General features: G+C 35.0%; 1 protein-coding gene across 1 annotated transcript in view; it reads left to right on the plus strand.

The window, feature by feature from the left end:
- The first annotated feature begins 4,232 nt into the window (after positions 1-4,232).
- The window catches only part of LOC149561900 (uncharacterized), an 80,211-nt gene continuing 71,091 nt past the window's right edge, over positions 4,233-13,352 (plus strand). Inside the window, exon 1 of the mRNA XM_089825418.1 lies at positions 4,233-4,433. Coding sequence (XP_089681544.1) covers positions 4,271-4,433 — 163 coding nt within the window. The 5' untranslated portion in view covers positions 4,233-4,270. The remainder of the gene's footprint in view (positions 4,434-13,352) is intronic.

Raw genomic sequence — 13,352 nt, forward strand, 5'->3', positions numbered from 1 at the left:
ACAAAATTGCTCTGCTTTTATTTCTTAGCAAGGGTTCAATGTCCTTCATTATTCTTTTTGTTTCATCATCACTTTTCAACTCACATAGTTTTCTGATTTGATTCTCTCTTATTCTTCTATCCTCATCTTCTACTCTTCTTCTATTAATCAATCTATTATACAAATATTTTGGTATCTCCTTCTCAATGTCTTCAAATTTCTTATTTGTTAGAATCATATGCGTAACTATAGCATTCTCCAATTGTAGTATGTCCATGTTACTATAATGATCATAAAACTTATTTAATTTTACAAAATTGTTATTGTTGATAATTTGAACATTCAAATTCTCAACCTTTGGCTTCCATGTTTTTCTTCCAGAAGGTTTATTCACATCCTTTCAACTTTTTCAATTGGTTTGTCCTCTATTTCTTCTAATTCTTCTTCATCTGATTCAATCATTTGTAGCATTTTTCTTCTCATGCCCAGTCCACTGGCCACCTGCTTTGTTCTCTTCTTTGGTTATGACTCAACTTGTTCTTGCTTTACGTCTGTTAACTTTACTAGTCTCCTAGTGCCGGAAGGGCTTACTAACTATATTTTTGTTATACTCACTTCCTCTTCATCTTTCTCCTTTTGTAATGGTAATACACCTATAGGTTATACCTATGAAATTGTGGCATATGTTATAGCTGACGCTTCTACTTGTGGTTTTGCAACTATTATAGTGGTTGTACATACATGATTCCTTCTTAACCAATTTGCCTCATTCCAGCAACAGTTTGTCTTACAACTACTACTTCTTTTGGTGTCATGTTTTCTTCTTGCATGATTTCTTTATTGTGGCCTTAACATTTTTCTTTGAAGATTTCTCAAGCTGAGATTGACACATCACTTTCATAATCTCTTCATAGGTTCCAAACCTATTAAATTCTTCATCTCTAGCTGATTTTAGAATTACCTTTACATAACCTTCAATTTGCTCCTTGGTGATCTCATAACCAAGAGGTTCAATACAGGTCATTCTTGGTTCAATTGGTTGATTGGCTAAAGAAATGACATAAGTCTATGGGTTTTTATGAGATATTTTATGTTTAAGTTGAAAGATGTTTTATTATAATGATCTATATAAACCTATATTTGCCTTGCTTTTGTATAAGTTTCATGACACTATATGATTTCCTAGATATATTGCTATGGCTAAAACTTATATAGAAGAATGAGATTATATATGTATGATTTACAGATGTGAATACCTTTTTCATTTCTTACTTTTAATGGGTAGGTTCCTACAGCTAAGCATTGTGAGCAAGGATTAATATACGCATTAAATGTCTATCATGAATTAATGGAGTAAATTTGTGCTGTGAATTATTACACGTGTATTAATCTATTGTAGGAATAAGTCAAAGGAAGGAGTGCACACAAAGACATCAATAGAATAGATATGCAATTATCTAATATTTATGTATTGCTAAAGATCAGGTCAACCTAACTACCAACTACTGTGCAAATTTAGAATCCATTATGCCATGTATTTGTTGAAAACTCATTCCATTGAGATGTGTACCATGATGTAATAATTCATTCCATTTCTAAGTTCTTATTGTTAAAGCTAGATCTTAGGAAGTTAGTTTTTGTAGTTGCTTTAAATAAAGTTGTTGAATCAAACCCTAAAGATAGTTCAATGGAGTTTGTAATTACAATAACATTTTTTAGATATAAACTATCATTACAAGTTGATATCAATAAAAGTTGTTACTATTGTATTTTAGTATTTAAAGTTTATATTTTTAGCTATTCACTTACCCAAGGGGCCCCACTTGGTGCGTGAACCTAATTGGTAGAATTATTTTTTCTTGTGATAGGATTAAGTAAGATCTCTATTGTTCCTGTAACCATTAGTAACATAACCAATAGTTATTTCTGCATCAAAGACAAACAATGTAGAGTCCTATATGTATTTTATTTCTACCATTTAGCTAAAGGTTTCTTACATTCACATATAGATTAAGTATTTCTATTCTTAGTTCCATTGGATAGAAAATGATACTTAAAGAGGTTTAAAGCATATAATTTGTAGATATCATTTCAAGTTTACGTCCATGGTCGATTAAGTAAATGGGTAATGGATAGTTTTGGATGCTATGTTGGATGTATAATCCATATACACAAACCTTGATTTCTAGTTCAATCATTTTACTAAGCATTTTTGGGGTCATTGCCGGGGATGGTGTCAATTTAAACCTTTTCCAAGGGTCATTTTTAGGAGTTTGTATGCATAATCAGTGGTTCAAGTTTCATTCCAAGTTCAACTTAGTATTATTTCATTTGCATGCATAGGCGAAGAAACTGTCTTGGTAGATTTTTTCCTCAAAATGACCCATTCCAAAGAGAAGAAATTGTATATCTTGAGCAAGAAGACCAACACCCTAAAGAAGAAGAACCCCTTGAAGAAAATCTAACAGCTATAGAAGAACCACCATTTGAAAATCCTTTTGCAACTTGACATGTAAACCTCCCTTCATCATCATTTGATGAAGCACTAGGTTTGAATAATCTTTTTGTTGCCCCTGTATATCAGGATAATCCTTTAGCCATTTTCATTTATCAACAAGCACATCCATCACCACCACCCATAATGGCTTAGCCTACATTTCTATTTCCCATACCCAACCTCCAGGAAACTTAAAAATATTCTTGCTTCCGCACTTCCCAAGTTCTATGGTTTAATTACATAAGACCTTTCTCTTTGAATTTGACATTATCTATAGAGGGTATGACTACACAACTGATGCTCATTGGTTGAAATTGTTTCCCTCTACTCTGAAAGAGGAAACCCTAAGATGGTTCATGGGTTTAGGAGCTAATATTGCAGTAGGCTGGGATGGAATGAAGAACTTGTTTCTTGCCAAATATAAACATTATTGTAGAGGGAGCATGGGAGGATATGATATCTTCAAGATTCAATAGAAGGAAGTTGAAACTCTTGAAGATTATGTTTCAAGATTCCTTTATAATTTACAAAGGAATACTAGACATCAGTTGAATGAGTCATCTCAAAAGCACTTTTTCTTAAGTGGTGTAAAGGAGACTTGTGTGCAAGCCTTAGACCTCATGGCTGGAGGAGATATTACACAAAGCACATGGGAGGATATCAAGAGGTACTACAAGAATTATTCAAGGGCCAATGTAAAAAAAGGAAGAGGAATTAATTCTAATTCCTTGAAGATTGGAGGAGTTGATGTATAAAAAAAGATCTTTCAAAGTTATTATCTGATTTCAAGCAAGACATTATGAATAATGTTGCAACCCAGTTGGATACAATGCAAGCTAGAAGGAAACATGAAGTATTGATGCTATGTTAGTTGAGTTCTACTCTCATTGTTGAGAGAAGAAGAGGAATTGCAAGTGTAAGATGGTTGCTAACCTTGAGACTCAACCACAACAGATGCTAGTAGATTTCAAAGTAATTGATGATAATGAAGATATACTGTACGTCACTTAAAGGAGACCATGGGCTCATAGACAAGGTATGTCTCAAGACCCTCTCCTAAATTTTGGGAATTTAAATAATCAATGACAAAATCTTAATGTGTGTGAAAAGCAATTTTTCAATTTCTAGGTGAAGCTACCAAACATCAATATTGGTCAATGAAATTGAAAAATTGCTTTCCACACACACACACATTTGCACTTAGTCTCATAGTTTATCTAAGTGAAGCTACCAAACATCAAAATATTGGTCAATGAAATTAAAAAATTGCTTTTCACACACACACACACACACATTTGCACTTAGTCTCATAGTTAAAAGTGAAGCTACCAAACATCAACATTATTTTTCAATTTCATTTACTAATGTTGATATTTGGTAGCTTCACTTAGACAAACTATGAGACTTAGTGCAAATGTATATTACACACTTAGATAAACTATGATATTGAGTGCAAATATATTACACACTTGATAAACTATGAGACTAAGTGCAAATGTATATTACACACTTAGACTAAGTGAAGCTACCAAACAAACATAAACATTGGTAAATGAAATTGAAAAATTGCTTTTTTCGAATATAATTGTTTTCTAATAAAAAAGTAATAATTTCTTGGGACATAACCCTTGCATCTCCTTTCTAATCAAGCAGTAGTTTTTTTTAATTAGTTCTCACAAAAGCGCGCTCAAGAGATTTATATTGATTTTTCCGAAGAAACACGTACATCTATACCTCGAGGAAATGTGTGAAGTTCGTAATTGTGGATAATAGGAGGAGAAAAGGGGAGAGAAAATGGCAGCAATATGCTCTACGAGCGTTACAGTCCCGGGGCCTTCAGTCTGTAACAATCCTCTGTGCCTGGCAAGGTCTTCCCCTTCCAAAAGAGTTTTTCAGCGATACAAGCATAAAAGGGTTTTCAACGTGGGAACAAAATGCAGCAGAAATCCTCCACCAGGTCTCCCCCTTTCTTTTTATCTCTAATTAAATTATGTTAGTCTGACACATCTTCTCAAATTTAACGACATATTATGCGAATTTGAGAATCAAGGAACTGCTTATTTTTTCGAAATAAGATATGATTTAGTCCATGAAATTCTCAGAATAAAGAATTTTACTCAAGCTTTCTTACAAAATCTTCCGTACTATGTAGTTTAATCCATGTGCCACACCTCATCATCATCGATTAATTTTTTCTTTGGAAAACTAGTAAACCTTAAGATTCACTATTATCATATTATCATTTTAGTTTGAGATCCTTTCTGAGGGCACCTATCTTGCCAGATCTCCCCTGGAGCTTGCGCCAGGCACATCTGAGCTTAGCGCAGATTGTCGTTGTCGATTTATAATAAGGCAAGACTTGAACGTGGGTTGTCAACATAGCATGTTTCCAACATACTGTAAGACTGTCGACAGGAGGATTGTACAATTACAACAAGTCAATTACAACGCTTGAACCTGTATTGAATCTGCCATTTATGTGCTGGGCTCTAAAACTAAGCCTTTCGAGGAAGGAAATTTGAGCTGTATGAACACTTAAATAATGGTGAACTCTAATTTTAATGGTTCGCGTTTACCAGGAGTGTAAATTTTTTCTGGTCTGGGTTCATTTTGAAACATGCCTAGAAACTCATTTGAATATAACACACAAATACATAATTGCAGTCTAAAAACACTAAATAAGTTCGACTTACCACATAACATGCATATAATAAACATAACACCATAAAATTACTATTTCAGTGTTACTTGTCAAACTCGAATATCAGGATTCATGTTTGCTGTTAATGTTAAAAACAATAAAATCACCATTCATCTTAAAGGTCTTAACCTCAAAATAAAAAAAATAGCAGGCGGAAGGGACAGGTGGAGATGTTGGATAAGATATGACAATTTCTTTCTTCCCTCTGCCCTCTGCTCATCATTCGTATGTTCTTGGTTCATCATGATTCTGCCACATGGATGCAGATTTTCGATTGCATAGTCAACAACAGTTATTTGTTCTTTCCTTCCTAATTTGATGTTCCTATATTCTTTTTGTTTTCAGAAACCGCTGGACAAAGAAGAGATGGTCTCCTTTGTTTTGTGTGTCAGACAACATACAGTTTATCTTGTGAAGAGGCCGATCTAGTGAAGTTTTTCTGATGACGTGTGTTCTTCAACTTTCTTCTAGAATTTTTAAATAGTAGCAAAATTTTATTGCTGGGGGATGGCCAGTGAAGGAAAGAAGAGACTTTTTTCGCTTTCACTTTAGGCTTTGTAGCACCTATGACGTAGCTATATTAATACATAAGCGTATCAATGTGAAATGCAATAGTTTTGTAACAAGATAAAGTAGATTGATGATTATATTTATATATACGTCAAGTGTTCCTTAAACCTATGTTGTTAGGTTCTTCGCTATGGGGTTTCGGACTCGTACATGTACCCAATTGGGCTGGGAGCGGGAGCAGCAATAGCAGCTCCCTTAGAGCAGCTAGGGTGCCACCCAGCTGCCTTTGGTTCCCTGTTGTACACTGCTGAGTTCCCAAGGAACCCATGGCAGCTGAGATGCTCCCTGGCTGCTCCCAGGCACTCCTAGGCACTCTTGCAGAAGCAGAATGGTTGTGAATTTCAAGAAAAAAACACTTTCTTTGTAAAATTAAAAATAAAACCCTAAAAAGCTATCCAATACCTAAAACTTGCCTCTCATTTTGTGAAGTCAACATCATTTCATAAAACCTCATTCTTGTTAAGCCATTTTTGCTTCATAAAAGGTATTTGTTTTTTCTTGAAGGAGAGTGTTTGCACAAAGCAGATCTAGTAATCTAATCTAAGTATTTTAAGAGATTCTTCTAGGTTTGGGATGAGCTTTTATGATTTTTCAATGTATTTTTTTAATTATTTAAAAAAATCTGTTTTCTTTAGAAAAAAAGAAACAAGCTTCAATTTTTTTGTAATGTTTTTTGTTGTTTGTTTGAACTATTATTAATTTAATAAATTATAGGGTTGTATATTTTATTATAATATAACTCATTGTAACAACAAATTACAATATATTTGAAATGACCATTAGTCTAGGTTCAATGGGCATTGAGACAAACAAACATTTTGACTATAATAAAGCATCCTCTTAATTGAAATATTTTAAATGCTCAATCCACTTTCAGGAGAGGGGGATTTCATTTGAATTATAATGAGTGCGGGGTTCAATTTAAGAGTTCATATAGTCGAGGGAGAGCTCATTTGTGTGCTATAAGTGGGTTTGAAATTAGAATATATGAAGGGTGAAATAAGAAGGGGTTGACAAAATAAAATATATGGCTTTCATTAAAGAACAAACAATATCTGATGCTATGATTGAGAGAGACAAACTAAAGTCTCATCCTTTAGCAAGGAAAATATTTCCTTTTGGAGATATGCCCACATGTTTAGTAGTGGCCTCCCAACATCCATTTGGAGATATTCTCTATTCAAAAAGTAGATGCCTCTTCTCCTTCCCAAAAAGAGGCCCATTGGTTAAGGCATCTCAAAATGAAACGAGAGACCTTATAGAGGAAAAATTGCATGTTGCATTATGCTAGTGTTCTTTCTTTCAACTTGGTGAGATCACCATATTTTTTGGAAATGCTGACAATAATCAATAATGCAAGTTATGGTTTTGTAAGGGCAATTTTTTGTTGTTGTGACATCACTCAAACCAATTAGGGATTCTTGAATTGACCATGAGTGTCTATCAATTCTAATGGATGAAAAAATCACAAAAGTCAACTTTTGATAAATACTCTTGCAATGTTTCCCAAAGGGGCACTATTTTGAAGGTGTTTGGTTGCGAGGGGCAACTCAAGGGTGTCATTTCTAAAATCTTCAAAGTGTCCATAGAGTGGTGGGTCTTGAAAGTGTTGTCCAAGTTGCGACAGATAATAAGAAAAATTGGAGGGCAACAAGTGCTTTCGATGAGGAAGGGTGTGTACACATTATGGACACCATGTACAATTCATTCCCTTAGCTTGGTGATGTTAGAATTTTTGAACCAGAATATAAAATTGCAATAAACTGAAGTGCAAAACAAAAAATGACAGCGAACACATGAGACTTATTGTGGAAAAAACCTCCTCTTGAGTGTGAAAAACCCAGCCCACAAAAATGATAATATCTTTATTGAGCTCTCAAAAACAATTACACAAAGTTCTTGCTTATGATTGATGGCTTCAAAACAGTCAATGAATAAGCCTGATATACCTCCTTTACAAATTAAACACTTTGGCTGTATGCAACAACAACCAAGAATATCTCACAGATACTATATATCCTGAAACTGATTTACAAGCACAAATTTATGATTCACAATTGCAATCTCTGATTTTACATAACACCAAATTCTCACTTTGTTACAAAAAATATTTTAATGCTCCAATCTCAGTATCATGGGCTGCTCACATACCAAGCTCTCTAAAAATTCTCAATATCAAAAACATAATAGACTCTTTGAAAGCCATGGTCACTTTTGGTAGACCAGGAGTCCATGTGTGACTGAAACATCACATTTTCCTTATAAGCATTACCAAAACATAAAGGGAGTCCTATGTAATTCCTAGAGTCGACAATTACAAACTTAGACAATACACACGATAGCCTTCAAACAAGAACGGTTGGCTTGAGCCACGAACTGTTTAAGCAACCCACGAGGATGCCAAGTCATATGGTAAGAGTCCCATGTCATCAAGTGATGCAGTACTGACAAAGGTGAATAGAACAGGTGTTGAATAATTACAAGAACTGTTTCTAGCCAGATGAAAACCAACTGACGTAATGATGAGCCACATCACGATGCCAATACAAGATATACAAGAAGCCATGATACTTTAACAATAGTGTAGAAGGTAAGAGAACATATGAGGGAAAATGATTTCCGCATAATCATAGAGTATCCTGCTGAGAGATAGAGAACTAAAGCACAAAAGCTGAAGAATGATTGAACAGAAAGAACAATATTTAGTTTCAAAATGCAGTCAAATATTGTAGGATCAATCATAGGTAAGAATAATCTATCTCAGGATTTCAACACTCCCTGTTAGCAAGAGAGAGATTATTCATATGTCATGGCATCTGCATCATGACAAACATAAAGGTTGTAGCAAAAATGTCAACAGTAAAATCCTCATATCAAATTTTCTCAGCATCAAATTGCCAACTTAGCATGACTTTCACCATGGCTACTCCCCGAGGGTGAAAGAACAAGCAAACTAAGTCATGGAATCTCACGCATGACTTCCACAATAGATACTCCCACAGGGTGGATCCACCATGGCTACTCCTAGAGGGTGGAACATGGGCTTTCACCGCAAACGTCTCTCCTAGAGAAGAATGCATTAACAAGGGCTTTCACCCCAAACTTATATCATAGAGAAGAATGCATTAACAAGGGCTTGCACCTCAAACTTCTCTCACAAAGAAGAATGCATAATCACTGAAGCTGATTTTTTCTTAGCAAGAGCAACATTCTCCGCAATACCAAGCTTATCTAAAAAATAAGAAAGCTTCACTCTAGGAAGTGGCTTGGTGAGAGTGCCCATTGTCTGCTCTTCTGTGCAAATCTACTTGAGCTCAACTGCTTTTGTTTGAATCATATCTCTTGAGTATTGATATTTTATTTCCACATGCTTGGTTCTATCATGGAAAAGAGTATTAATCAAAAGCTTTATATAGCTTTGGTTATCACAATGAATCACTGTAGGTCCCAAAGGCTGCCCAAAAAATCTTGCAAGTAGTTTGTGAAGCCCCATTGCTTCTGTTGCAGCCACACAAGCTGCAGCATATTCCGCTTCAACTATGGTCTGAGCAACACATAATTTTTTCTTGCTGCACTAGGAAATCATAGTTGAACCTATGCTTAAACAACATCCTGATGTACTCTTCCAGTCAAGTACGTACCCTGCACAATTTGAATTAGAGAACCTCTGTAAGTTCCTTTCTTAACAAAAAGAATATTTCGGACCATATCCCATTATACTACATACATATCTCAAAATGTGTTCGACTGCAACAAGATGAATCTCTCTTGGTTCACACACAAATTGACTGAGAGTATTAACATCATAACATATATCGACCCTAGAATTAACCAAATACACTAATGAACCAATTAATAGCTTTTACATATTGGGATCAACTAAAGCCGATTTGGCTGCAACTCTCATATAACTTTTTCAGATTTGCTTCGATAGGAGTCACCATGAACTTACAATCTAACATACCAAATCGTTTAGAATATCAATAGCATATTTCCCTTGACTCAAGATAATCTCATTTGGTCTTTGCCATACTTGAAGTCCAACGAAGTAGTGCATAAGGTCAAGATCTTTCATTTCAAGTTCAGAAGCTAACTCATTACATTTAATAATTAGATCATCTTCACCTATGAGAAACAAATCATCAACATAAAGTACCAAGATTACAGCTTTATCATCAATCACCTTAAAATATAAATTTGGATTAACATCAGTCTTTAGAAAGCCCAAGCTTAATAAATAATTATCAATTCTCTCATACCATGTATGTGGAGCTTGCTTAAGGCCATACAAGGTCTTTTTCAATCTGCACACATGTGATTCCTTATCATGAATCACAAGACCCACTGGTTGTTCAATGTATACCTCTTCTTCAGTAATCCCATTCAAGAACGTTGTCTTTGCATCCATTTGATGAAGTTTCTGTCCTTTAATTTCTGCAACAACAATGATAGTTTTGATACAAGTGTAATGTGCTAAAGGTGCAAAAGTCTCTTCATAATCTATACCTTCTTTTTGAAAAAATCCTCTAGCTACAAAACTGACTTTATATTTTTCCACACTCCCATCAGCTGCATGTCCGATTTTGAACAGCCACTTAGAATGAATGAATGAATGATTTTAATGACATCCACGAGACCAAACGGTCTAAGAGACCAAAGATAAGTAAGCAGCCTTAAACACTTCCCATATTCCATTCCATCTCTTATCTTCTTTTATGAATGCTAACTAGCAAACCAATAGTTTGGTTGACCTCATCCTCTTTAAATAGATTGTGCATGTTATCAACTTCAAGATGATTTCATATTGAGCTCGAATATCATCATAAGCTGCACATTCTGTGAGAAAGTGCCGTTTGGTTTCAGTTGTACCTGTCTTACAAAACATGCGAGTTCTTTCCTCCCAAACCTCTTTGGGCCTCTTCCATCTACCTATCTCCCACTTGAGATGATGCAATCCCATCCTCAATTGTGTCATTAACAACCTTGCTTTCCCTTTAATAACAACCCCTAAATATGCTTTTTCCGCATGCTCCCTGGTTGGGTTGAACTCTTGAATTTAGTAAGCCTTTTTTAACCAATGTTATTAGTCCACATGGCACTCCGAAACTTCTTTATGACAAACTTTTTTATGTCCACATTTATTAGGACTTCTGTAGCTTAATGTTCCATTTATTCGATCACTTTTTGTTTTGCATCATCCATGTTTCTTTCCACGGTTAAAATCCTTTTCCTTCACAATTTTCAACCAGCATGGGTCATCCATGTTTTCAACCTTCTCTAAGTAACTAAGTAATTGAGTATTGCTAATTCTTCAAATATAAAACTCCTATCTTCTTCTAAAAGAATATCATAAGGAACGAAGGTCTTAACTTTGAGATTGCTTTTGATTAGGTGCTTCTGAATCCTCTCCAATTGTCTCCAAGCATAGTTTGACATGCTGCCACCTTAAATCTCACAACCATAGAGAACCACTGGTATATACAACCAGCAAACCAAAAATGGTCTTCCTGGTTTTCCAATCCTAGATTTACCTTTGAGTCTAGGAACAATGTCCTACACAGCATTCTTGATTATGGATTGGTACTCATCCATCCATACTTGCTGTTTTGAAGCCTCCTCAAAACTTGAAGGGTCAAATGCTATAATCTGACTCATCAAAGCAACATATCTTGCAAACTGATAAGGTCTTTTACTTTCCCTGGAAGTGCTGAGGGGCTGCATGTTTTTCGCCTCTTGCATAGTATGCCTGGCCCACAATAGTCTCTTTTTATCTAACATGATCAGCCAGATCCATAGGATCAACATAATTTTCTAACTTTGTAGTTTCTCTCTGAATCTCTGAAGGAGAATCGAGGACAGCCATATCCATATCTTGAGAAGGCTCAAGATCTTCTCTATCTTTTGCAAGTTACATCTTCTTCGAAAGAAACATCTCTGCTGATTTTTTGATGATTCACTATAACCAACAAAAATGCCTTTCTTTCCAGAAGGTCTTAACTTAGTTCTTTTATCTTTTGTAATATGAATATACATTGGACATCCAAAAGTTCTAAGATGGCTAATATCTAGTTTAGTACCTATGAATGTTTCTTTGGGTTTCATATTGTTTAGGATTTGATGTGGACTATGATTATGAACATATACTATTGTTTTGCAAGCTTCTGCCCATAAAAATGTTTGAAGGCCTTGATCACGGATCATGACTTTCACTGCCTCAACAGTAGATCTGTTCTCTCTTTCAGCTACACTATTTTGTTGAGGATTGTAAGGGACACAAAACTTCCTCTTAATCCTAGCTGTAATATAATTATTTTGAAATATACTAGAAGTTTATACACCCCCATTAATTAGACCTTAAAACCTTTATCGTCTTATTGGACAAGTTTTCAACAAGAGCTTTAAATTCGTTAAATTTGGACAGCACTTCATTAGATTCTTTAGATTTTAGAAAATTAATCCATGAATCACGAGAGAAATCATCAATGGAAGTAACATAATACAAAAACCCACTTAATAAAGCAGCTAACATAGGACCACACAAATTGGAATGAATCAGCTCTAGGATATCCTTTGCTCTGTTGTCATATTGTGAAATGGATATTTAATGTTCTTACCTAGAGAACACCCTTTGCAGACGCCCTCATGATCTTGATTTTACTTTGGAAGGCCAACTACCACTTTGTCCTTGGAAGACAAAGTTCTGAAATTTAGATTAGCAAATCTTTTGTGCCATAGTTCATTTGTACTTATTGAATCATGTGCTAAGACTTAAGGATGAGCTGCAAGTCTGTATAGGCTGTCATGATGAATACCAATCTCACGTGCTGTCTTAATGATAGAGTTCTTCCATGCAAAAACTTTACCTTCAAGAAAATGCTACTGATAACCTTTATCTTGGAAATTAGATTTCCCTTGGTTCCAAGAATGGACAAAACATCACTTAGATGAAGAGGAACACCTGAATCTAAATGAAATGAAATAGAATCAACACCTTTCACAGAATAGCCAATGACTCCACCCACCTAGTGCAAGCTTCTAAGGAATGCTCGAATGGTTTTCAAATCAACATCTCCTCTCCAATCCGATCAAATGGATTCAAACTAAAGATTCAACATCAATTGAATTTAAGTGGATTCTGTTGGCATATTTTATGCAATGATGGTAGAGGATGATTGGAGCTGTCATTGATGATCAAATATTGTATTGTCATTGATGTCAAGTATTGACCTAGTGTTCTTAGGAGGTTTTAGAGTATGAAAGTGATGAATGAGGTGTTGCAGTGAGTGTTAGTGGTTGCTATCCTTATGGGAGACTTAGGGGTGTCTCGACCAGTCAAATGTATGACCACTACTTTTGATGTGAAAGATTGAGTAATTATGATCAGTTGAAGGAGAATGGTGAAATTGCTTGAACAATTATGACAAAGAGTAAGTGATTTGATTGTTTCATCAAATCTATGATGAATTAAGTGGATCGGTCTTAGGAGTAAGCAAAACATGGTTTGTAGTTGATGTGGTTACAACTGCAATGCATTTGGATGATTGTGAGTAGGTGTTGCGAAGATAAACGAAGTTTCAGGATAAAACTATTTGTGTTCTTGAGTTG

The sequence above is a fragment of the Cupressus sempervirens genome, chromosome 4 (assembly GCF_028749045.1).
Source record: "Cupressus sempervirens isolate cs-2001-9-10 chromosome 4, ASM2874904v1, whole genome shotgun sequence".
Classification (NCBI taxonomy): Eukaryota; Viridiplantae; Streptophyta; class Pinopsida; order Cupressales; family Cupressaceae; genus Cupressus; species Cupressus sempervirens.